Source organism: Crotalus tigris, unplaced genomic scaffold (genome assembly GCF_016545835.1).
Source record: "Crotalus tigris isolate CLP2741 ecotype Arizona unplaced genomic scaffold, ASM1654583v1 scf7180000019651.407290, whole genome shotgun sequence".
In the NCBI taxonomy this organism is placed as follows: domain Eukaryota; kingdom Metazoa; phylum Chordata; class Lepidosauria; order Squamata; family Viperidae; genus Crotalus; species Crotalus tigris.
Genome location: NW_024097642.1, coordinates 95,832 through 122,500, shown reverse-complemented (window position 1 = coordinate 122,500; position 26,669 = coordinate 95,832). Strand labels below are relative to the sequence as shown.

At 45.2% G+C, this 26,669-nt stretch overlaps 1 protein-coding gene across 1 annotated transcript in view; it reads right to left on the bottom strand.

Annotated features, from left to right (window-relative positions):
* Positions 1–10,563: 10,563 nt before the first annotated feature.
* ACAA2 (acetyl-CoA acyltransferase 2) overlaps positions 10,564–26,669 on the bottom strand; it is a 32,375-nt gene continuing 16,269 nt past the window's right edge. Inside the window, exons 3-10 of the mRNA XM_039364105.1 lie at positions 24,657–24,785; positions 24,141–24,257; positions 22,746–22,893; positions 22,141–22,316; positions 19,289–19,418; positions 16,591–16,661; positions 13,847–14,001; positions 10,564–11,195 (exon numbers count right to left, since the gene is read on the bottom strand). Coding sequence (XP_039220039.1) covers positions 11,111–11,195; positions 13,847–14,001; positions 16,591–16,661; positions 19,289–19,418; positions 22,141–22,316; positions 22,746–22,893; positions 24,141–24,257; positions 24,657–24,785 — 1,011 coding nt within the window. The 3' untranslated portion in view covers positions 10,564–11,110. The remainder of the gene's footprint in view (positions 11,196–13,846; positions 14,002–16,590; positions 16,662–19,288; positions 19,419–22,140; positions 22,317–22,745; positions 22,894–24,140; positions 24,258–24,656; positions 24,786–26,669) is intronic.

Here is a 26,669-nt window from a genome sequence, read left to right as displayed (position 1 = left end):
TTATGCGACAAGCAGACGGGAGGGAAGGCCGGGCAAAGACTGAGCCCTTCCACGGAGCAGATGCCAGATCTCCCTGGGAAGGTGCCAAGACGGCAGTGGCAACCGCCTGCATCACACAACCACATAAAAAGGGGTAGGGTTTTAATTGCACAGTTTCAGCCACCATCTTGATCTTTTGTTTCATTCCTTTGTGGAACAGCTTTAACTTTACACCTCTGTCTTCAAAGCTGTGGGAATGGGGTGGCGCTGCGTGTTGCATGGATAAATAACAACTTGGGAATTAGCAACCAAAGGCGACTGAGCAGAGGAAGCTTGGCGGAGGAAGACCTAGAGGGCAGTGCAGATGGAGGTGGATCCCTCTTTCAGCATGGCTGGATTTTTCCAGCACAAAGGAACTCAGTTAACCGAAAGCAGAGGAGTTCTCATTCAAGAAACAACAATACATTGTGTACTGCAGTGATGTGAGTCAGTAGAGGCAGAAGTACTGAAGGAATGGGAGGAATCTCGCTTCTCTAGCAGCCCTCCTGGGATGAGCCCACCCCAGCAAAAGGGGGTGCGCTGCACTTCCCCTCGGCTAAGGAGAGCCTTTTCTGCTGTGGCCCCGCTCCAGGGAAAACCTGAGGAGAGATCTGCTCCCACCTGCCTGGCCTTTCAGAAAGGGAGGGAGGGCTTAAAACCTGATTTTTGCTGGCTGGCTTGGGACCCCGATGGGGCTGCTCTTGGCTGGAGGTGATTGAGGGGGCTAAGGAGAAGACCTCACCCCCATGCCTCCTTGGTCTTGGTTCTTATGTAACTTGTTTTAATTTTAATTGTTTTTATATTTATCTTTTTACCATTCGTAAGCCAGAGTCACTTTATCAGTGAGATGGGTGGTATGTTAATTGATTAATTAATTAGAGATAGATAGATAGATAGATAAATAGATAATAAATAGATAGATGATAGATAGATAGATAGATAGATAGATAGATAGATAGATAGATAGATAGATAGATAGATAGACAGACAGATAGATAGGTTAGAGCAGCGGTTCTCAACGTTTGTGTGACGGTGACCCCCGTCACACAAACGTTATGCGCATGCGCGGCGCGGCGCGCATGGGGGCGCCCCCCGCGCGCGGCACGCATGCGCAGCGCCGCTTCTGCGTGTGGCACGCATGGGGCGGAGCCCCCGCGCGCGGCGCGCATGCGCGGCGGCGCCCCCCACGCACGGCGCGCATGCATGGCGCCAACCCCCCGGAGGTGCGCCGGTGCCCCCCAGAAGCGCGCCCCCGGAGGGGACAAAATGGTGGATCGCCGCCTTTGGCGACCCTGCAAAAGAGGTCGATCGACCCCAAATGGGGTCGCGACCCATAGGTTGAGAACCGCTGGGTTAGAGAAAGAGATGATAGATAGCTAGCTAGCTAGCTAGATAGCTAGCTAGATAGATAGATATAGATATATTAGAGAGAGATGATAGATAGATAGATAGATAGATAGATAGATAGATAGATAGATAGATAGATAGATAGATAGATAGATAGATAGATAGATGATAGATAGATGATAGATAGATAGATAGATAGATAGATAGATAGATAGATAGATATAGATATAGATATATTAGAGAGAGATGATAGATAGATAGATAAATAGATAGATAGATAGATAGATGATAGATAGATAGATGATAGATAGATAGATAGATAGATAGATAGATAGATATAGATATAGATATATTAGAGAGAGATGATAGATAGATAGATAGATAGATAGATAGATAGATAGATAGATAGATAGATAGATAGATAGATAGATAGATAGATGTAGATGATAGGTAGGTAGATAGATGAGAAAGAGAGAGAGAGAGAGCAGATGACAAAATGGTATCCATGAACATATTCATTTCCTCTGGCAACTTCACCCATTCTAGTGAGATCCCCTGCAATGATAGCCCGGTTCAGCCCCCGAGTTCCCTGTGATTTTCGTTCCTTTCCATGGATTTTCAGGCACAGGAAACGCTCACAAACTATGTTGGAAGATCTACACTGGATGTTCCTATTAAGGAAACATTCGTTCCAGGACAGATAAAGGAAATCTTTCTTTTCAAACCATGAAAAATACACACGAGAGAAACTTTCCATTTTAGATGGATGTAGAAGTAAACATCTACTAGCGACCACCAGAGAAATAGGACATAGCAGGGAGAAGAATGTGTCACATGCTGGGAGAGCAGGCAAGGCTTTTGTGGCACAAAGGGACATATTCCTGTCTGGGTTATTAATCTCATCTTGGCAGTAACAGCCTTTCAGGGAGGAGGGTGTCGTGAAAGCCCAAAGGCCATTAACTCTGAAGGTGGTGGTGGGGGGGACATTGTGAGGGAGAGAAGGAAAGAGAGAGTCTGACAGAACAATTAACCAGTGGAACCACCTGCCTCCAGAAGCGGTGAATGCTCCAACACTGGAATTTTTAAGAAGAGACTGGACAGCCATTTGTCTGAAATGGTGTAGGGTTTCCTGCCTGAGCAGGGGGTTGGACTAGATGACCTCCAAGGTCCCTTCCAACTTTGTTATTATTGTTGTTGTTTTCTTTCAATTTTGAGATAGGCCCCGTCAGCCACCATATTTAACAGAGATCATTTGTGGCCGCACATTAGGAGTGGTATGGCCTGTTTTTATCTACAATAATAACACATATACCACTATAACAGAGCCTGCCATGAAATTCGCAGCTCGCACCTCCCACCTATAAAATATAATCTTTCCACAAGCTGTGCTGGGTTACAGCTGCATATCTGACTTTTTTGGCCCTGTTGTGGAAGGGTCTGTGCTTCACTGACTGGCAATATAAATATAAAACATTCACACGTTGTCTGGAAAAGAGTCACGGTGTCATTTTTAATAGTCCTCGACTTAATGACCATTGGCTTAATGACAATTCAGAGTTACAACAGCACTGAAAAAAGTGACTTTAGACTGTTTTTCACACTTAGGACCGTTGCAGCGTCTCCATAGGTCATGTGACCAAAATTCAGATGTTTGGTGACTGACTCATATTTAAGACGGTTGAAGTGTTCCCAGGGTCAAGTAATCACCTTTTGCGGCCTTTTGACAAGCCAAGTCAATGGGGAAGCCAGATTCACTTAACAACCGTGTTAGTAACTTAACGACTGCAGTGATTCACTTAACAACCATGGCAGAAAATGTCATCAAATGGAGCAAAATTCGCTTAACAACTATTTTGCTTAGCAACAAAAATTTGGGACTCAATTGTGTCGTATATATATATATATATAATATATATTGTGTCGTATATATATATAATATATATTGTGTCGTATATATATATATAATTATAGATAGTCCTCACTTAACGAGCACAATTGGGATCGGCTAAGCCAGTGTTTCCCAAACTTGACCATTTTAAGGCATGAGGACTTCAACTCCCAGAATTCCACAGCCAGCGTTGCTGGCTGTGGAATTCTGGGAGTTGAAGTCCACATGCCTTAAAATGGTCAAGTTTGGGAAACACTGGGCTAAGCGATGAGGGTTTGATTGCTGGAAGTTGGCTGTGAAGCGTGCAAAAGATGATTATGGGACCATGGGGAAGCTTTAAATGTTGCCTGTGCAAGGACCAGTTGTAAAGTTACTTTTTCAACACGACTGTAATTTTGAATGGTCACTAAACAAGGCAATCATTAAGCGAGGAGTACTTGCAAACCTTGTGGACACCTTGAGTGAGGGTACATAGTAAGTAGAACCTTTAAGTGGACTAGTAGAACAGCACTTAAAGCTTTGTGGAAAAAACACTCCCTGCTTAAGTACACAGCAAATAGATGTAATGTCCCAGATCTGGTTCCTCAAGTTCAGCTGATTTGTTTTTTAATCTTCAGTTTCCATTGTTTGATTAGCTTTCTCTATTTCTTTCAAGTATGCAAAATGAACTGTCTCTGCTCCTTTCCCCAGGAGAAGCCATGCTGCTGTTGCAACAACGTTTTCCAAACATTGCGAGGAGAAAAAAAAAGAATTAGTAAGACAGGAATGCCAAAAGAAAAGAGAGAGAAGAAGTTACTACAAGTTACTACATCCAAACTAGCTGAGTAAAGTTGTTTAAGAGATCTGGAACAAAAAAGGTCCTCGCCATAAAACTTTACGGGAGAAATTGAAGCGGGTGGTACAGGTTTTTCCATGGAAAATGAGCAGATTTTTGATGGAAATCTGTTGAGATTTGGGTTTGAGGTTAGGTTGACCTCGGGGTCCTGACTATCTGGGAATGTCTTATGCACCCTAGGTAGGGAGGGAGGATATAACAGAATAAGAGTTGGAAAGAACCTTGGAGGTCATCTAGTCCAACCCTCTGCTCAGGCAGGAAACCCTATACCAGTGGTGGCGAACCTATGGCACGGGTGCCAGAGGCGGCACTCAGAGACCTCTCTGTGGGCACACGTGCCGTTGCCCCAGCCTCGCCTCCCCCCACGACCCCTTCCTCTCCAGCAGCCCCCCTGAAGGAGACTCGCCCTCAAGCGTGGCCCACACAGAGCAGCGCAGCCAAGGACATGGCAGCCAGGTAGCGTAGACAAGACTCTGCCCTCACGCCCCATCGTGCACAGTTGATGCTGCAGAGCGCAGACAGAGGGCGTGGCCGCCATGGCGCTGCTGGGCTTCCTGGGTGATCTGCGGCAGGCCCTGGAGGCGGTGAGTGGTCCTGTGGGCAGGTGGGGTGGGGAATGGGGGGGCAGAGTGGGGGCGGGGCAGGGGGTGGAGCCAGTTTTGGGGCACTCGGTCTCTAAAAGGTTCGCCATCACTGCCTATACCATTTCAGACAAATGGCTGTCCAGTCTCTTCTTGAAAACCTCCAGTGATGGAGCATTCACAGTTTCTGGAGGCAGGTAGTTCCACTGGTTAATTGTTCTAACTGTCAGGAAGTTTCTCCTTAGTTCTAGGTTGCTTCTTTCCTTGGTGAGTTTCCATCCGTTCCTTCTTGTCCTGCCCTCAGGCACTTTGGAGAATAGCTTGACTCCCTCTTCTTTGGGGCAGCCCCTGAGAGATTAGAACACTGCTATCCTGTCCCCCCCCCCCCTCGTCCTTCTCTTCATTAAACTAGACATTCCCAATTCCAGCAGCCTTTCCTTATGTTTTTTAGCCTCCAATCCCCTGATCATCTTTGTTGCTCTTCTCTGCACTCTTTCTAGAGTCCCAGCATCTTTTTTACATTGTGGTGACCAAAACCGGAAGGCGATCCATGATCCTGGGCAAATTGCTGTGATGGATTGGGAGGATCTTGGCAGGGCTGCAGAGAAACGGGCGCTAAAATTGGGCCTTCCCTTCTGGGGGAAGATGACAGAAGACCTTTATTTTGCTAACCCTCCTCCGTTCTTAGCCACAGCGGTTTTGCAGAGGTTGATAGAACATCAGATTCCATTTACAGCCTTCTCCTATTTACTTATCCTCTAGGAAAAATAATCAAACATAAAGCTATGCGATTCTAAAGAAATCCCGGTTCTCTGAGGTTGGAATGCTTTACATTCCTTGATGATTATTTGAATTCACCCTTTTATCAGTTTCCATAGTTTTGCGTTATTCATGGGCTGCTGGGGGAGGTGTGAGGAGGCTGAAGATAAGGCTGCACCTGTTGAACACACGCCAAATTTCAAAGGGCTCCGGTGCTGCAAACATTAAATGCCCTCCTTGGTCATGATAACTGTATGCAAACACAGGGCGGGGGGAGTGAGAGTGACAATCCTGTCACTACACCCTTTTTTTCTCCCCGTATCTTGGGAGCAACTGTGTCCAGCAAACAACTTGCACGAGCTAGTCTTGAACATACAACAGTAAAAGACCTTGCCCATTAGGGCTGTACGTCATGAGAGGGTAAATCAAGTCCAACCCAGTTATATGACCTTTTTAGTGGCAGCCATTGAACAAACACTGCTGTCATTAAATGAACATTGTGATCATTATGCGTACCCCTTCGGCACTATGTCCGCAGTTTTGCTAAGACCAGTAGTAACTTCCAGTTTTGGCCAAAACCATTGTAAAATGCAGTCATATGACTACAGGACAAACCAAATGTGTTGTCCAATGCCCATAATCATATGATCATGTGTGTCTATGTGTGCAGACAACCATCAGAACTTTGGAACCAAGTCACCACTTCTTTTTTTGCAAGTGGGTCATCACTAGGAATGCTCAGTAAGTCAGATTTCCACAGCCTTGGTAACTTTAAGACTTGTGGAATTCAACTCCCAGAATTCCTCAGCCAGCCAAGCTGGCTGAGGAATTCTAGGAGTTGGTGCACAAGTCTTAAAAGTTGCCAAGGTTGGGGAATAATACGGCATCCAGTTTTGGTCACCACGATGTAAAAAGGATGTTGAGACTCTGGAAAGAGTGCAGAGAAGAGCAACAAAGAGGATCAGGGGACTGGAGGCTAAAACATATAAGGAACGGTTGCTGGAATTGGGTATGTCTAGTTTAATGAAGAGAAGGACGAGGGGGGACAGGATAGCAGTCTTCCAGTATCTCAGGGGCTGCCCCAAAGAAGAGGGAGTCAAGCTATTCTCCAAAGTGCCTGAAGGCAGGACAAGGAGCAAGGGATGGAAACCAATCAAGGAGAGAAGCAACCTGAAAGTAAGGAGAAACTTCCTGACAGTGAGAACAATTAACCTGTGGAACAACCTGCCTCCAGAAGCGGTGAATGCTCCAACACTGGAAGTTTTTAAGAAGAGACTGGACAGCCATTTGTCTGAAATGGTGTAGGGTTTCCTGCCTGAACAAGGGGTTGGACTCGATGACCTCCAAGGTCCCTTCCAACTGTATTATTATTATTATTATTATTATTATTATTATTAAACGTAACATGCAATGCACGTAAATGGGTGGAACTTCGACTGCAGAGGTACAGCCATCATCTTGACTTTTTTGACCTTAGCCTGCAGACACTTTTGTACGGCAGGAAAGATAAAATGAAAAGCGGGACTCTTTGGGGGTTCTTAAACAAAGCACAGCCATAATCAGGTGTGAGTTGCACGGCATCAAATTGAATGAATGAAAAATAAAATAAATAAAAATTGAAGAAGTATTGTATGTCACACTTGCAGGTAACTCCCATGTTTCGGCTGCACTCAAAAAAAAAATCTTTTTTACGGTCATAGACTAGCATAGGGCCTTACTCCAACTCAGCTCTGTATTTTGAACTGTAAGTTCACCAGTTTAATTCTACATTCCGTTTTAATTTCTGTTCTCCACCTTGCATGTGGCAGCCAAAAGATAAGGTATGATTTAGATCAATATTGAAGGAAAGATCTTTTGTAAGACTAACCCTAAACAGGACAGAGGATGAGAGAGCAACAGAAAATCTAGTTCTTAATAATTATTTTACTTGGGTTGGCATCCTTTAGGATCTTCTGATTAAAAGCGATAAGATTTTAGAGATAAAATCCTCCGTTTCTCAAAGGAAAATAGCGTCCCCATCAGTAAGAAAGGGAGCTCCCGGCACTCTGAAATTCAGTGGCCGTGCGCCATCCTGTGGTGGACCCTCCAATCCATTTTAAACTAGATTATCCTGTGAAGTTGAGACTCCTTTGGCCACCTAATGAGAAGGAAGGACTCCCTGGAGAAGGGCCTGATGCTGGGAAAGATGGAGGGCAAGAGAAGAAGGGGACGATAGAGAACGAGGTGGCTGGATGGAGTCCCTGAAGCAGTGGGAGTGAGCTTCAATGGACTCCAGAGGATGGGAGAGGACAGGAAGGCCTGGAGGAACGTTGTCCATGGGGTTGCGATGGGTCGGACACAACTTCGCAACTAACAACAACAACATCCTGTGAAACCTTAAGCGGTCTTGCTCAAAAGGCCAACGTATATTATATTAATTTTGATCTGTCCTGTTTTGGTTTCTTTTTATTCGGTAATTTTTCATCACTATTTAGAATTTTCCTTGGGGGGAAAAAAGAACAAAATAAATAAAGCTAATACAATCCTGGGTTGTATAAACAGAGGCATAGAATCAAGATCACGCGAGGTATTAGTACCACTTTATAAAATCCTAGTGAGACCACACCTGGAATATTGCAGCCAACTTTGGTCACCACATCAAAAAAAAGATGTTGAGAGTCTGGAAAAAATTCAGAGAAGAGCATCTCAGATGATCAAAGGTCTGGAGACCGAAACGTACAAAGAACGCCTGTGGGACTTGGGTTTGGCTAGTCTAAAGAAAAGAAAATATAGTGGATTCATGATAGCAGAGTTCCAGTATTTGAGGAGCTGCCACAAAGAAGAGGAGGGGGTCAAATTATTCTCCAAAGCACCAGAGGGCAGGAGGAGAAAAAATGGTTGGAAACTGACCAAAGAGAGAAGTAACCTGGAATTAAGGAGAAACTTCCTAACATGGAGGACAATCAACCAGTGTAACAGCTTGCCACCAGAAATCGTGGGCGCTCCATCACTGGAAGTTTTTAAAAAGAGACTGGACAATCACCTGTCTGAGATGGTATAGGTCCTCCTCAGTGATGGGATTCAGCCGGTTCGCACCATTTTAGCAGAACCGGGAGCTAATTTTTTGTTGCCCAGGCGCAGAATGGACTTCCAGAAGCGGCATTCATAGAGAGAACATATTCACATATTTGAATCCCACCACCGGTCCTCCGGCTTGAGCAGAGGGCTGGACTAGAAGACCTCCAAGGTCCCTTCCAGCTCTATTCTGTTCTGTTCTGTTCCAAAGCAAGCAAGTGGATTTGGAAGTGAAGCTAACTTATTTATGAATGAAGGCAAATATGTGTGTCCCAGGATGATGTTGCTGGATCCCGTTTGGGTCGGTCACCAGAACCCAAACTTTTGGAGTCCATCCTCAGGGAAATTCTCTCTAGCAGAATGCGTGCTTTGGGCTATTTTATGCACTATTTAACTTATAACATATAACTTATTTAATATATAACTCATTAAACGTAAACAGTAGTTTTATTTATTTCATTAACGATGCCCTGATAACCGAGTTCTTGCAAAACCAGCTGCTCCAGCCTGACTTGTCCCAGCCTCCCTGGTGCAGCCGGGAAGATGTTAAGGACACAGCTGTTCCAGAGAAAGCACCTTTTCTTCTTATCAGAGATTATCTAATACTTTTAAACTTACTGTGAATGTTTTGTTTTCTAACACGTAAGCTACCGATAGTCAAATGCTGTGGTGTGTCTATTCCTATAAAGATCACAGTTGTGGAAGCCGTATGCTTCCCTGTGACGGCTACGAAAGCGGAAGTTGAATTTTGAAAAGGCAGAATAGGAAAAGGATGGATGACACTGAACTTTGCCCTTGGAGAAGGCCTCTGAGAATATGGTGGACAGCCAAGAAAACAAACTGGTGGGTCACTGAACGAATCAGTGCAGCCATGCTGGTTTCTTTTGAGTTATTTTTCTTCTTCATTGGTATTGTGCTATAATCTCTTTTCAAAATTTCCCAAGCTTCTTGAGTTGTTCTCCTCTTGAGGATTCTCATCCATGGAATCCTTCCCAAGCTTTAAGTTTGTTGAAATTAGCTCTCTTAAAGTCCAAGATTCTAGTTTGACTGTGTTCTATTGCTTGTGCTTGCATAATGTTGAATTCCAATATGACACGATCACTTCCTCCCAAGGTTCCTATGGCTTCAACACCTTCTATCATTTCATCTCTGTTAGTGAGAATTAGATCCAAAATGGCTCATTCCCTAGTTCCCTTCTCTACTTTTTGGGAGACAAAGTTGTCTGCTAGGTTTGCCAGGAACCTGTTTGATCTTCCACTTTGTTCAGAGTTGGTCTCCCAGTTGATGTCAGGGTAATTAAAGTCCCCCATTACTATTGTGATGTGCTTCCTACATACCTTAGTTAACTGACTAGAAAAAAGTACTTTGATTACCTGTTTGGTTGGGTGGCCTATAGTTTACACCTATGGCAATGTCATTCCCCCCCCCTTTATATTGACCCAAATGCATTCAAGACAGTTTTCATCATTGTTGTGCTCTATTTCTATAGAGATGTAGTTATTTCTTATATAGAGAACAACTCCACCTCCTCTTTTTTGGTCTGTTTCTTTTAAATAATTTAAATCCCTCTAGCTGTGTGTTCCATGTGTGGGTTTCATCCCATCAAGTTTCCGTAATAGCAACAATATCATATCTGCCCTCATTTACCTGAATTTCTAATTCACCGTTTATTGCTCTTACTGTTCGTTGGTGTATAAACATTTGAGTCTTTTACAACTAACCCTGTGTTTACTTTCTAAACAACCTGTTTGGTGCTTGAATTCCCCTATTTTCTTACCACCTGTTTGATTAGTACACTTTGTGTGGCACTCGCTATTATTTGTTTGATTCTGCTTGACAGCGAGGTTGATATTCTTGTCCACACACACATTACAGGATAACCCTATAATTTTTAGACTGCCGGGGACAGGGATGTTCTATATCAATTAACTCACTGTCCCCGTTGTTCAGTTTAAAACTTAACAACTGTCTCGCGTTTGGGCTTAATTGTGGCTATAAGTTGAGGACTACATATGTCCTTCAGAGATCACCAGAGTGAGAGTCTTCACAGAGAAAATTTTAAAGAAATCCAGACTAAAATCTTCTGAATTCAGTATTATTTAATTTTCTTTAGAAGGCACACTTATTTTTGTCAGACTTTATTCCTATTTTCTCAGAGTAGAGTTTTTCAAGCAAAAATCAGACCCCCAAAGTGTCATTCACGCCAGTGCTAAATTCTGTCAAATTACATTAATTGAAGGTAAAAACTAGTGGGATGATTTGATAGGCTGGGAAGCCACACAGATAAAACATCAAACTGTAGGTTCATTTTGGCTCTAATTGTTGACTGCTAAATATTTCTCCAGTGACATATATTAGAAAAATCAAAATTGAATTCAGCAGGAGGTATAATGGATCAATAAAAATAATGGACAAATCCACACCATCAAATTGAAGGTTTGCTTGTTACTTTCTCTAAAAATACAGATTTTAGCGAAGTGCTTTCCTTTAGACTAGATGATTATTAGCAGACCGGGCACAAAAGTAGAATTGTAACTCTCTCTCTCTCTTTCTTTCATTTCTTCAATTGGTTGTGTAACAGTTAGCAAAGAATGCAGTGTTAAATTCCCGCAGCCTCTAGCTCGTCCCTCAGGCAGTATTCTGGACGATGACCGCTATGCCTTGGCCCCCTCCAATGCAGGCAGAACCCACGGCGTATTTACCTTTACGGCGCCTGCAAGAAGCCAAGAGAATAGCAATTATGAAAGAGATATTTGAACCTCACAAAAGGTTTTACCCTGTAATTTAGTCTACATTCCAAACTAGCTGGACAGAAAAGGTTATTTGGGATTTATCCGCCACTTTGGAATCTAGAGCAGCCATCCCCAGCCTTTCGGATTTTGCGGACTGGCGGGGTGGGTGGGGGAGGGGACGGTTCCGTGAGAGCGGCAGGCACAGGCGCAGCTCCGTTTGTGCGAGTAGCGAGTGCAAATGGAGCTTTGCGCACGCTCCCTCCCTTCCACAGCCCACTTCCGAATGGGTCACGGCCTGGTTCTGGGCTGCAGCTCAGGGGTTGGGGACCCCCCAACCTACAGGATTCAAAAATAGTGGAGAGAGCGCACATGCATGTTTGTCACAGAGAAAAATAGGATGACAACACTTCAATAGAGCTGGGAAAACACCTTCGTAACATGGCACCAAGACCTAAAGCAGGGGTAGGCCACCTTGGCTCTTTTATGACTCGTGGACTTCAACTCCCAGAATTCCTGAGCCAGCCATGCTGAGGGGAAGGGAGAAGTTTCCAAGCTGAGCCGTGCTGGCTCAGGAATTCTGGGAGTTGAAGTCCACAAAAGAGCCAAGGTTGCCTACCCCTGGTCTAGACTCTAGGCCTAGAGTAGGGGGTCTTCAAACTTGACCCTCTTATGGCTCCTGGACTTCAACTCCCAGAATTCCTGAGCCAGCCACGCTGAGGGGAAAGGGAGAGGCTCCCAAGCTGAGCCATGCTGGCTGAGGAATTCTGGGAGTTGAAGTCCACCAGTCATAAAAGGGCCACGTTTGAAGACCCCTGGCCTAAAGAGATATGAATCTGGTGAGTCAACCTTCAATTCTTTAGAAAACAGCGTGCTTCAAACGGAATCAAAGGTTACTTGATTCCCCTTGTGGCTTCTTAGTGACTTACATGGAAGCCTCCTAAGTGGCTGTGTCTTTTTTTAATGTTTTTTAACAGAATGAGGTGGAATTTTCAGGCAAAATGGAGAATATTTGCCTATTTTCAAAAAGTTAAGAGGTACTAGACTACTCAAAAGCCTTAGTGTTCTTAGAATAAGGTTACATTTGCAGGCAGAATTCCGGCTGAATTTCAAACATATTGGTGCAAATGGTTTTGTTGTGCCGAGACTGGGACGATTAAAAAAAAAATAGTGAATTTTTTCTATTATTTGACAGGTAAACGGGTGGCAAATTCATTCCTTGGTTAGAATTATAAGAGACTGCAAAAGACAGGGATGTAAACTTTGGAAGTAAGCATCCTGAAACTCATTTTCAAAACAAAACTGCCCACAAATGTTTTTGTTTTGGGGGATAATCAGATGAAAAGTTACAGTAATTGAACAGTTCATCTATTCAACCAGCCATCACCATAGTAAAGTGATGGTACTTACAGACGTAATAACAGAGTTGGAAGGGACCTTGGAGGTCATCTAGTCCAACCCCCTGCTCAAGCAGGAGACCCTATATCAGTGGTGGCGAACCTATGGCACGGGTGCCAGAGGCAGCATTCAGAGCCCCCTCTGTGGGCACGTGCGCCGTCGCCCCAGTCCTAGGCCTTCAGCTGGGTTTTATAAAACCTTTTCGCTTTAGGCCTCCGCTGCCATGTGCAAAAAAAAAAAGGTTCAATCAATCAATTTCAACTTCTCGCGGGAAAAAAAAGATCTTGCAAAGTTGGAATTGATTGATTGAACTTTTTAGTCCCACCCAGTCTGCCGTTACCACTGCAGCCACGCCCACCCACTGGGCCACGCCCACCCAATGGGCCACGCCCACCCGGCGCTCGATGATGCATAAGTGGGTTTTGGGTGCAGTTTGGGTACTCGGTCTCTAAAAGGTTCGCCATCACTGTCCTACACCATTTCAGACAAATGGCTGTCCAATCGGGGGATTTTTTTTATTTTTTTTTAAAAGAAACCTCCCGTGATGGAGCAGCCACAACTTTAATCATTCCACTGATTAATTGTTCTGTTTGTCAGGAAATTTCTCTTTATTTCCAGATTGGATGTCTCCTTGATTAGTTTCCATCCTGCCTTCAGCTGCTTTGGAGAATAGGTTGACACCCCCTCTTCTTCATGGCAGCCCCTCAACTGGAACCCCGCTATCCTGTCACCCCTGGTCCTTCTCTTCATTAAACTAGACATACCCAATTCCTGCAATCACTCTTCATATGGTTTAGCCTCCAGTCCCCTAATCATCTTTGCTGCTCCTCTCTGCATTCTTTCTAGAATCTCAATATCCTTTTTACATCCTGGTGACCAAAACTGGATGCCATATTCCAAGTGTGGTCTTACCAAGGCATTGTAAAGTGGTATTAACCCTTCACGTGATCCTGAAACTACATGCTTCAAGTAGGAATACAAAGCGAGCAGTGTGTTTTTCATCAGAGCATCTATTCTGAGTAGCTTACAAGTCTCTAGGATCTCAGCCGCAGATTTCCCCCCCCCAAATTTTCCCCTCCCTGCTACTTTTTGCTGAGCTGCCATTCTGCAAAAAATAATTGACACAGTCTGTTTTCTACAGCAAAACCACAGTGACTCAGTTAAACTCTCTCCAAATATTCTTCCCCAAATGTTAAGGAGAAACAAAACAAAAAGTTTTCTTTGTGTATTTATCCACCTCAGTTCATGAACCAGATGACTGGTAATTCTGGAGCCGGAAGCTCCGAGAGGGTGACCCAAAGCAATGGCCCCGCCGTTGATGTTGGTCTTCTCGGGGTCCAGACCCAGAACTTTTTCCACGGATAAGTACTGCGGTGCAAAGGCTTCATTGACCTGGAAACGCATCAGACAGGCACGTTAGAAATATCTCAAACTAAACTGGGCTGCTATGATTTGCTGATCAGAATTATCCTCAGCACTGGTTCTCATCTCTGAAAAAAGCCACGGGGAATGCAGATTTCCTTGGGGAGAGGAGAGATCAGTCATCAAAATAGTATGTTTTTTTAAAAAACCCAATCAACCAGGATCATATACTGGGCAGAATTCACCAGAAGTATGGAATCGTTTTCAAGAAAGGTCAAATAGTTGTCTGGTGTAAAGGTACCATTTGTTTAGCAACTGTCTAAAGCAGGGGTCTTCAAACTTGGCCCTTTGATGACTTGTGGACTTCAACTCCCAGAATTCCTCAGCCAGCTTGCCTGGCTGAGGAATTCTAGGAGTTGAAGTCCACAAGTCCTAAAAGGGCCAAGTTTGAAGACATCCTGATTTAGATGCTACAGCTTATGCATTTGCAAATGAAGTTGACTTTGTTAATTTAAAAAAAAAATACTAGCCAATCCACTATTTCTTACACAATTGAAGTAAGCTGAATTCAAGTGAGTGGAGCTCTTAGATTAAATATATATATTACGGAATGCTTTGTATTTTTAATTATATCTTTGCAATGAAAATATAACGTGTGTGATTTAGATTTAGCTTAGTAGCAAATTATCAGAATATATTTGGGCCATAGCTTAATTTGGATCAGAAGGGGAACCCTCCTGTTGTCCCAGACAAATGGCTGCCCAACCTTTGTTTGAAAAGCTCCAGTGATGGAGTCTCCATGTCGCCAGGAAATAAGTTAGTTATTCCATAGTCTAACACAGGGGTCTTCCAACTTGGCCCTTTTATGACTTGTGGGCTTCAACTCCCAGAATTCCTCAGCCAGGCACGTGTGCCTGGCTGAGGAATTCTGGGAGTTGAAGTCCACAAGTCATAAAAGGGCCAAGTTGGAAGACCCCCTTGTCTAAAGTTACCATGGCATTGGAAAACGGACTCACCCTCGTCCTTGCACTTACGATTGTCAGAGCATCCCCCTCGTCACGTGATCAAAATTCAAATGCTTGGCAACCAGCCTGTGTTTACGATGGTTGCCGCGTGTTGAGGTCATGTGATCACCTTTTGGGGCCTTCCAAGCCAGCTTCCAACAAGCAGAGTCAAGGGGGGAGCCTGATTCGCTTAACCACTCTTTGATTCACATAACGACTGCGTTGATTTGCTTAACGACCATGGCAACAAATGTCACAAAATCAGAGGCAGCTCATTTAACAGCCCCTTTGGTTAGCAACAGAAGTTCTGGTCGTTAAGTCGAAGTACTACCTGAAATGTTGACATTATTTTTTAAACTTTTTTAAAATTCCCTGCTAAGACCATGTGGGCTCAGAAAGGCCTCACATCTCTCTCGAAGCCCCTTTGCACGACACGTACAGAAACTGAACTGTGGAGCGTATTTTGCCAGGACTGCAGACAATATTATTTCTAGGCAATTGTTGTGCAAAACCCTCAGATTCTGTCGCAAGGACTACAGAGAAATGAAGGATGTCGGTGGAGATTCTCGGTCGTCCAGTTCATACTTGTCTCAAACTGTGAGACTCAAAAGGATTTTTTTTTTTTTAAGGCAACTGGACTGTTTTTTCTTTGAGGAAGAAGAAAAGATTTCGCTTCTCCTCCACGGAGCTTCGTCAGAGGAGAAGCGAAGTTTCTTCTCCTTCCTCGAAGAAAAAACAGTCTGGTTGCCTTTTTAAAAAGCACCTTTGAGACAGAGAAATAATAATAATAATAATGATGATGATGATGATGTTGGAAGGGACTTGGAGGTCATCTAGTCCAACCCCCCTGCTCAGACAGGAAACCTTATACCATTTCAGACAAATGGCTGTCCAGTCTCTTCTTAAAAACTTCCAGTTTTTGGAGCATTCACCGCTTCTGGAAGCAGGTTGTTCCACTGATCAATTGTTCTCACTGTCAGGAAGTTTCTCCTTAGTTCCAGGTTGCTTCTCTCCTTGATGAGTTTCCATCCGTTGCTTCTTGTCCTGCCTTCAGGCGCTTTGGAGAAGAGCTTGACTCCCTCTCCTCTGGGGCAGCCCCTGAGATACTGGAAGGCTGCTCTCCCATCCCCCCTGCAAGTGTACCAGCCAGGAAAGCTAACTACTAAATCGCTGATCATCTTAAGGATCCGTGCAAGGAAGACCATTTCACACCCTGTAGGACCTATCGGCTGCCTTAGGCCAACCCTGATTCCAGCGTTTATATGGCGATGGGGAAAAGGTAGCCCAAAAGTTTAAAAGCTGCGTTCCAAGCCAGAGCCTTCACGAACTAATATGGGTACACTTGACACCTATTGAGAGAGACAATTCAAAATTCGTCTTTCCACACTGAATAATTACAGCTGGTCCTCAATTTACAAGTTACGACAGACCCATCCCGAAAAGATGCTTACAACCCAGTTTTGAAGTGATGACGGCTGCGACACCCCTGCAGTCGTTTGTCCTTGTGATCAACTGTGGGGATGCTGCAGCACCCACCCGCCCGCCCCAGCTTTCTCTCCCCCGCTAATAACCCATGCACTTGTTTGACGACTGCGTTTCACCGAGGGTCCATTACCTCAACCAAATCCATGTCTTTCAAAGAAAGGCCAGCTTTCTTGAGGGCTTCCGTAACAGCGACCACGGGACCTGGGTCAGAAGCATACAGGTGTAAGCAAAAAAATGGAGGGGGGCCCCTTCCTTAATAGAATAATAAGAGTTCAAAGAGGAGCTAGCTGAGCTTCTGGTCCCCCCTCCTGCTCAAGCAGGAGACTATAGCCTCCGTGCTGGACCTCCAAAATCTGCCACTGAAGGATAGCGTCCAGCATGACCCAAGGAAAGACATCCCGTATGGGAAATGGAGTTGTTGTCAACTCTACTAACATTGGATGTTTTTGCTTTGACAACAGATGGAGATGCACCCCTTTTCTTCTTATGTTTTACTCTTAAGAGTTAGAGCTAGAGTTAGATGATGCTGGGGGGGGGGGAGGAATGTGCATGAGAGTTTAGCTAGACATAACAATACTGGACCTAGTGTGTGAACCAAGATTATTGAAATAAGAGATGATAAGAAATGGTGGGTTGAAGAACTGGAGGGAAAGCCTGCATTTCAAGCTGATTGGGGAATGTGATTTATGACTGTTAATTGGATGAGGGAATTGTGCTTTGATACTATGTGCTCAGGGGAGGGAATCCAGTTTTTTGCTTGACTGTGTTAGTGCCGATGCTACTTGAATAAAAGATTCTTTAAAGTAAACAATGCCTCGAATTCATCTGTCGGAACCATGACAGTTGTCATGGTTCCGATAGATGAAGCCAATTACAAGAACTTCAAGGCAAAGATTTCTTCCTCAAAGAACACTTTATTTAGGAAACAAAGTATCGGGCACTTACATAGTTGAACCCAAGACTAAAGTTCCCTCCCCCAGATATAAAGTAACAAGTTGCAATTCCCACCCCAGAAAGGCTGTCATAAATCACATCCACCAATTATTCCAAAAACTGGGCTCTCCGTTGACCTTGATTTTACACACAGCTGCAATTGTTATGGCTGACTGAAAATGCTCGACCATTCCCCCGTCCCCCCTTTTGCACCTGAAAATCCCAAACGACAGAAAAAAGCAGAATGAAACCAAAAGGTAAAATGGCTGCAATTTCTTAACTGCCACAGCGCCGACAGTAGCAACAGTAGTACTAGATTTATAGTCATGTGAAAAAGGAAGTAGATCCTCTTTGAGTTCTGTGGTTTTACATTATCAGGACGTAGTAAAAACTACCTGGTCCTCAGCAGTTCTTAAAAGCGGGTAAATACAATCTCAGGTGACGAACACATGACATATAACCCATGTTATCATTTATTTTACAAAAAGAAAGCCAAAATGGAGATTTAATGCTTCAGACTTAAGACGTCCCTGTCTGGTTGCTAAACCGTTCAGGGGCAGATGCCACCTGCCCCCCCTGCCCCCCCCTGCATCAATAAAAAGGAAAAAAAAAACTTTTGCATTTTGTCCAGCTGATATACTTCCCCTTAGACCTTTTCGCACTTTATAGTGACCGCAAGAGTTGTTAACCAAGAAGGCATCCAGATTATCTGGACAACCCAAACAAACAGAATTGAGATCATCCTCTCTTCACAATTCCAAGAGGGGTTTTTCATATCTTTTGAACAGCAGCCACCAGGCAGCTACACCTGGGTCTATCCTTAAGTGCCGTCACTGAGCTTATTTTAATCTCCTATTTAACCATGACTGAATTTTGCAAACTCCTTCTCCGTGGTTCTCTGGTGTCTAAATCTCCAGCTGAACCACACTAAAGATACTGACATCAGCAAGGGCATTCATTCCCTGCACAGCCACAGCCGCCTCTTTTAATAATTTGTTTACTTGTTTGAAGAAACTGTAATAAAAATAAAACAAAGAGGATCTGGACATTGTTGTTGTTTGTTGCAAAGTTGTGTCCGACCCATCGTGACCCCCTGGACGACAGTGACATCCTATTATACGCTGCCCTCCCTTCCCAGGTCGTCTGTTAAAACAAGGTGTCAGGTCTACCCTGACCTGGTCTCTTAACAAAGAAAGACCCTCGACTCTATTTGTAGTGAAAGGTATGTTGTTGTTAGTTGCGAAGTTGTGTCCAACCCATCGCTACCCCATGGACAAGGTTCCTCCAGGCCTTCCTGTCCTCTACCATCTATTCTGGAGTCCACTGAAGCTCAGTCCTGCTGCTTCAGTGACTCCATCCAGCCCCCTCCTTCTCTGTCGTCCCCTTCTTCCATTTCCCTCCATCTTTCCCAGCATCAGGCCCTTCTCCAGGGAGTCCTTCCTTCTCATTAGGTGACCAAAGTATTAAGATGATAAGATAAGATAAGATAAGATGAGATGAGATGATAAGATAACCTTTAATGTCATTTTTATACTGTGGGCACAATGGCACACATCAAAAATGAAATTTAGTTGCCTGCTCTCAAAGGGAAACACATACATGACACACACCTAAACTTGAGTTTCAACTTCAGGATCTGGCCTTATCCATTTCCAAATGAAGCTAGACCAATAGACCAACAACTCTGTAGCTCAGAGCTGACCTAAGGAGTCCTTGGTGCTTTCTGAGCTTGGTTGCTAACATCTGCAAGCAAAGCTCAGAGAGCACCAAGACCTCCGCAAAGCTAAATCAGTTTTCACGCTGCTGCCTGCAACCGGGGAATTAGGGGGTCTCTTATGGGTGGGATGGGAGAAACTTTGATTGACTGGCAGGAAAGTGTTTGCCTTGTCACTTACCAATGCCCATGATGTTAGGGTCACATCCGGTTACGTGATAACTAACAATTCTAGCCAAGGGAGAGAGGTTGTGCTTTTTTACGGCGTCTTCACTTGCTAAGATCACAGCTCCTGCCCCATCGCTCACGCCCTACAACGGAAGAACACCAGAGATCAAGGCTGGAGGAAATAAAAGCACGGTTGAAGAACATACCAGTGGAGGCACATTGAGTCTGAGATGGTAAGGAGATGAACTTTCTCCAACGTGGCCTCTTTTCAGTGTGCCTGGATGTTGCTTGTACTGACCGGGAATTTTGGGAACCCCAGTTCCCGATCCTTTGGGAAGGGCAGAGTTTGAGGAAAGGTGGATGAGGTTATACCACTGTACCATAAAATTAAAAGTGAAAAATAAAACAAATCCATCAAGTCTCGGGGTAGAGCGTGTTGATTAAAATCCTGACACAACTAACATAAGAAAGTTTCAGCAGAAGAGGCTCTTTGCAGCTGAACTGTGGAGATCTGGCTGCTCTCTGAGCTTGGAGGTTCTCCTGCAGACGTTTCATTATCCCACTAGGTAACCTCATCCTAACATGAAGGTTTGTTTTATTTAGGCCTTTTTAGCCAGTTCTTCAGCCAAGCAAGTTCCAGTATCTGACGCAAATCAAGCCACATTCTGTGTACAGAAAAAAGGATCCTTCAGCAGGAAAATAGGACTGATCTGGGATTTTTGCAATGGGCCTACCTGATGTATATTCCTAATTACTGCTTCTGATGCAAGGCGTCGGAAACACCTAGACCAGTGTTTCCCAAACTTGACAATTTTAAGGCATGTGGACTTCAACTCCCAGAATTCCACAGCCAGCGTTGCTGGCTGTGGAATTCTGGGAGTTGAAGTCCACATGCCTTAAAATTGTCAAGTTTGGGAAACACTGATCTAGAAGGTTTTTGGAGTGGAATTTGGATATTCTTGATTATGGACAAGGTGTTGATATTGGACTATAAATGAAATACAGGCGCTCAGAGCTGTTTTCTTTCAGGGCACCGTAATGGATTAAAACAACTGGAATACTTCCTCTTGGTATATTAATTTTCTCTCCTGTAGGAATTTGTGGCTGCAGTCCTTCTCTTCACTTCTTTTAGGTAAGTTATGGGCAGGGGTCAATAAAGGTCTGTTCCTCTCTGCTATTCTTAAGCGGTGTCTCGTGAATGTCATTACAATTAGTCCTTGACTTGTGGCCGGTTGCTTAATGACTGTTCAAAGTTACAACGGATCTACCTGGGGGGTGGGAGGAACTTAAGACACAGCTTCAAAGTTCTGGTGTTTGGGGAGCCTCCCTGTTCACATGGCTGCACTTTGGGTGCCTGGTCACCTGGCCACGTATACAGTTCCTTGCAGTGTCCCTCGGTGACCTGACTGCGTTTCGTAACCATTTTGCCCAAAACCGGCATTTTCTTCCAGTTTTGGCCAAGCTGGCTCATCATGAACCATGGGTTTGTTTAATGACCACAGCAAGAAAGCTCATAAAGCTGGGCTGGCCCGCTTTACAACCATCAGGACATACAGCCGTAATGAGCAGGCTCCGTTACGGTCGTGACTCAAGAACTACCTGCACTAGAGGGGATCCCAGCATCGGCTGGACTTCCAGAAACAGTTGTCCCAGCCCAGCTAAAACATTCCAATTTGGGGAAGGCTATTGATGTTTTCCGAAGAAATTGCTCAAAATATCCCCGAGACATTTTTCCCAAATAGTGTCGTATATGCAAAAACTGCAGCTCTGTACAAACATCCTGAAAAGCTTTTTTTAAGCTGCCTCACACTCCTTCAGCCAAGGAACCTCCACGCCCAATTGAGGTGTGTCCCCTGGCCTGTTCATTAGAGCAAAGGGGACTCCCTATTGCAGTGGTGGCGAACCTATGGCACACGTGCCAGAGACAGCACTCGGAGCCCTCTCTGTGGGCACGCGTGCTGTTGCTCCAGTCCCACCTCTGTGGGCACGTGTGCCGTTGCCCCAGTCCCGCCCCCCTCCTCACCAGCAGACTCCCTGGAGGAGAATTGCCCCCAGGTGCGGCCCACACGGAGCAGCGCAGCCAAGGACATAGCCGGGTAGCAGGGACATGACTCCGCCCTCACGCCCCATAGCCTGCAGATGATGCTGCCGGGTGTGGGCGGAGGGTGTGGCTGCCATGGTGCTGCAGGGCTGCCTGGGTGATCTGCTGCGGGCCATGGAGGCGGTGCAGGTGGGCGGGGTAGGGGGCGGTTGGGGGCGGAGCAGGCAGGGTGGGAGGCGGAGCGGGAGGCGGTTTTGGGGCACTCGGTCTCTAAAAGGTTCGCCATCACTGCCCTACTGGAAGGGAGGTGGCAGCGCTAAGAGCTCAGCTGTTGGACTCTGGCTCCAGCCCAGACGTCTAAAATGACAAAAGAGGAGCTGAATGGAAGACTGCCAAGTGTTTCTGTCATGGGTCCGACCAACGAAACACTTTGAAGAACTTTCAGGCATTGTTTATCCTAAAAAGTCTTTAATCGTGCAACAAAGTGTCGGCACAGCATGGGGGATGCCAAGATCTGAATTCCCCTCCCCTGAGCACATAATATTCAAGCACAATTCCCTCCTCCAATTAACAGTCATAAATCACTTTCTCCAATCAGTTTGAAGGGCAAAGTAGCCTGCGTTTTCTTATCTTAACTAATCCCCAGAGACATTCTTTCTCCTCCCCTCCCAGCATCATCTAATTTAACTCTGAAAGTACCACCCAGCTTATGCAGAGAGTGGCTGCCTCTTCCTATTTTGTCAAAGCAAGAACATCCAACGTTAGCAGCATTGACAGTTTCCTTTCACCTCCTAGAGGAGGAAGAGGAGGAGGAGGAGGCTCACCGAGGCGTTTCCGGCGGTGACGGTGCCGTCCTTCTTGAAGACCGTAGGAAGTTTCCCCAGTTGCTCCATCGTGGTTTCTGGCCGGGGGTGTTCATCCTGGTCCAGCATCTGTTTGCTTTTCTTAACTTTCACTTCAATGGGGGCCATCTCAGCTTTAAAATAACCTGCTTCGTGAGCTAGGAGGGTTAAAAAAAAAACCAATACCACAAGGTCACGGAAGGCCCTCTACGACACGTACAAACACAATTCAGCACACAATTTCCACTGCTAAGCAAGGCAGTCGTTACCTGAGTTTTGCCCCGTTGTACGATCTTTTCTACCACGGCTGTTAAGTTAGAATCACCGCAGTTGTTAAGTGACTCGTTAAACCAGGGGTTCTCAGCCTTGGCCACTTTAAGACTTGTGGACTTCAACTCCCAGAATTCCTCAGCCAGCAAAGAGGAATTCTGGGAATTGAGGTCCACAAGTCTAAAAAGGGGCCAAGGTTGAGAACCCCTGCGTTAAACGAATCAAGCTTCCCTCACTGACTTTGCTTGTCAGACTGGGAAGATGGCAGAAAGAGATCCGAACTTTTTCATAATTTTTTAAAAAATGTTTTTACTGACCAGCTTTCCACCTCTGTTGGGTCTTGAAGGCGTAGCGGTCACACTCTTCCCTTGTAATGTTGTATTTTGCAGCAAGATTTTCAGCTGTGACGCCCATAGGAGTCTGGATATGGGCATCAGTTAGGCCCGCCCACAAGACGTCTTCCAGCTGCCGTGAGGGAAGGAGCAGAACCAGGTTTTAGGCTACCCACCAAAAGGGGTTTGCACAGTAAGTTATGTCCATCCATGGTCTGTGAGTTGGCAACCTTCTGGTTCACCTGTTTGTTTTTTAATTTCCCAGTTTAGCCAGTAGGCCCAGAACTCCTGGAGGCCTCCCATCCAAATGCAAACCTGGGATATAATAATAATAGTAAAGTTGGAAGGGACCTTGGAGGTCATCTAGTCCAACCCCCTGCTCAGGCAGGAAACCCCATACCATTTCAGACAAATGGCTGTCCAGTCTCTTCTTAAAAACTTTCACTGAGGAAGGGAGGAAGGAAGGATAACAGAGTTGGAAGGGACCTTGGAGGTCATCTAGTCCAACCCCCTGCTCAGGCAGGAAACCCTATACCATTTCAGACAAATGGCTGTCCAGACTCTTCTTAAAAACCTCCAGCGTTGGAGCATTCACTGCTTCTGGAGGCAGGTAGTTCCACTGGTTAATTGTTCTCTGTTGTGGTTCCGGATAGTGTGAGATATGACGGCTAATTTAGGGAGGGAACATGCTGATAATTTCACTGCTCAGAGGAAGAGAACTTAGATCCTAGCATGATGTTGCGGTTCCGGCTAATGAAACATTCCAAAGAACTTCCAGGCATTTATTTTCCTAAAAGTCTTTTATTGCTACAAAATGTCGGCACAAGCACAACGGAGGGATGCTAGGATCTAAGTTCTCTTCCTCTGAGCAGTCAAATTATCAGCATGTTCCCTCCCTAAATTAGCCCTCATATCTCACACTATCCAATTAGTGTGAAGGTCAAATGTTCTCTTCCTCTTTCTTTCCTGGGCTTTACCCCCAACGCCCCTTCTGCTCTTTATTAACCCCGTATTTACCAGACAATTCTGCATATTGTCAAAAGCAAGAATATACAATATTTGCAGCGTTGACATCCTCACTGTCAGGAAGTTTCTCCTTAGTTCTAGGTTGCTTCTCTCCTTGATGAGTTTCCATAATCAAGCTTGAGTCCAATCAAATATTGCTACAAGGCTGCTAAAGTAAACTGAAAATCTGAATGCAAATTATTGCACATTCGTTCGTATAATTCTTTACATTAAATATACTATCATCTAATGGGGCAGAGTAATTCTCTTTTGTGTATTTTTATGGATCCAGGGCATAACTCAGGGCTCCTTCAGAAGGGATACCCTGGTTTCAAACAAAGAGCAAAACCAACATGACTGGTGCAAAACACTAACCTTGGGATCAACTCCCAGTTTTATTCCAAAACGTATATTTCGAACGGCAAAAGGTGTCTGGCTCATACTTTCTGTTCCACCACACAGCACCACTTCAGATTCTTTAAGGCTAATTTCCTGATTTGAGGGGTGAGGGGGAAAAAAAACCATATTAGATGTGCAATATACATACGAAACACAAAAAGTATTGACTTCTAAACCAGGGATCCTCAATCTTGGCAACTTTAAGACTTGTGTACTTCAACTCCCAGAATTCCTCAGCCAGCTTTGGGAGTTGAAGTACACAAATCTTAAAGTTGCCAAGATTGTGGACCCTGTTGTAAAACTATCAGATCATTTCACTTTTCTTTTTATCTTGAATGAGTAGTCAAAACTTTGTTTTAAATATGTAAATGAAAAGCAGGTGAACAATCTTTGCCTGACAAGATGCAGAATAAGTGTATGCACAAACCTAAATTGCAACTGAAAACACAGGCTGGCTGAGAATAAGGTACAATAAATAACTGGGACCAGCACCTGGCACCCGTTGACGACAGACTGGAAGCCGGATCCACACAATCTGTTGACGGTCAGGGCAGGAACTGGGACTGGCACTCCTACACGTAAACCAACATGTCGCGCCAGGTAAGCAGCATCTGCAGAACTCTACAAGGAAAAAGAAAGGCAAATTCTGTTTAAGAATTAACGTTGCACGGTTGAAGGTGACTTTCCTATCTATTTGTAGAAGTGAATAAATGCAAATCCTGCTCACGGGGAACGTGGGAACAATGGCCACTGCAGCTTCACTGTAATTTCAAACAGTCACTGAACATGGTCACTAAATGAGGACTCCTGCACACCTTTCTTTTCCTTAATATTTATGCAAGACTGCTAATTTACTCTTTATAAAAAAAGATGAGTGAGTTCAGTTAAATGGTTGTTTTGTTTAAACACATTGTGTCATAGTTCCAACAGATGAAACTCTCCAAAGAACTTCGAGGCATTGCTTACCTTTAAAGAATCCTTATTTTGAGTAGCATAACATTGGCAGTGTATAATCGAAGCCAAAAACTGAATTCCCCTCCCCTGGACACATAGTATCAAAGCACAATTCCCTCCTCCAATTAACAGTCATAAATCACATTCCCCAATTAGCTTGAAGCCCAGGCTTCCTCTCTAGCTCTCCAGCCCAATTCTTTATCAGTTCTGGGCTCAATAACCTTGATTCTCACCCTAGGTTTAGTGTTGTTATGTCTAACTGGACTCTCATTCACATCCCCCCCCCCAGCATCATCTAACTCAGCGGTTCTCAACCTGTGGGTCGTGACCCTTTTGGGGGTCGAATGACTCTTTCACAGGGGTCGCCTAAGACCATCGGAAAACACATATTTCCGATGGTCTTAGGAACCGAGACACCGCTCCGCATCCGTGTCGGGCCGTGCTGCAACCAACTGCTGAACCTACCTGCGGCAGCAAGGCACTCGCCACTCTGTGTGACGTCCGGTCGGCCCGACATCGTTCCGGTGGCCACGCATGCGCAGAAGCCGGCCCGGCATGCAATCATGATTTCTAGAGCCGCGCATGCGTGAAGGACAGAACAGGCAATCCAACGCATGCGTACTCAATAGTGGCCACGGGACATCTTCAAAGAGTCGAAAGAAGACGGCAGAAGCTTCGGGAAGAGATCGAAGCAACGGGAAGCGGCCGGGTCGTCGGGAAGCGTTCAGTCATCATGATGCAGCAAGTTTTGAGGTGTGGGGCGGTCCGTAGGTGGGTGGCGGTGTATGGGCGGTGACAGGGGTGTGGGCTAGGAAGGGTTCCAGCTTATGTATAAAAACACTTAGGGTTAACAGCTAGTCAGTGCTGACTTTATTCCGTTTACGTTTGTGAAATAAACTGGATGTTCTCCGTTCTTGACGAAGTGCCTCATTTTTTTTGGTTACGTGTGTCAAAGACGGGGCTAACAGTAAGTCAGCACTCATCTTAGGCTCCTTTATTGGCTTTACCGTGGAGCTGACTACAGGCAGCATGGCCGAAGGTGTCCAGGAGATTGGGGTGTTGGAGGAAGTCCTTGAGCAGTCGGAGGACCCTGGCACGTCAGTGGATCCAGGGGCAGCCATGGAAGGACCAGTTGTTCGTCCAAAGGAGAAAAGTGTTCCGCTGCTGGGGGATGTGGACCCTGGGGTTAAGCAGAGGCCGGTATTACCAGAGGCGGCTGGCTGGGGACTGAGTTCCACGTCCCAACGAAAGGACACCGAGCGTCGGTCCATACAGGATAACGGGGGCTCTGCGATGGGCTGGAGGGAGAGGAGAGTGGTCGGCGACGATGGAGGTGACTGGAGTTACTCTACCACTCCAGGGCAGTATACCCTCGATGTATTAAAGGCTAGGTTTGGGGAGCCAGGGTTCCTTCCCAGACAGGGGGTGGCCGCTCATCGTCCTGAGGAGTCATCCGGATTCCGTCTGGGTAGCCCACAGTTGCGGGGGTCAACGGTGCCGTTGCAACAAGGAGGACATGGAGGTGCGCGAATGGGACCCATAGCTACCACC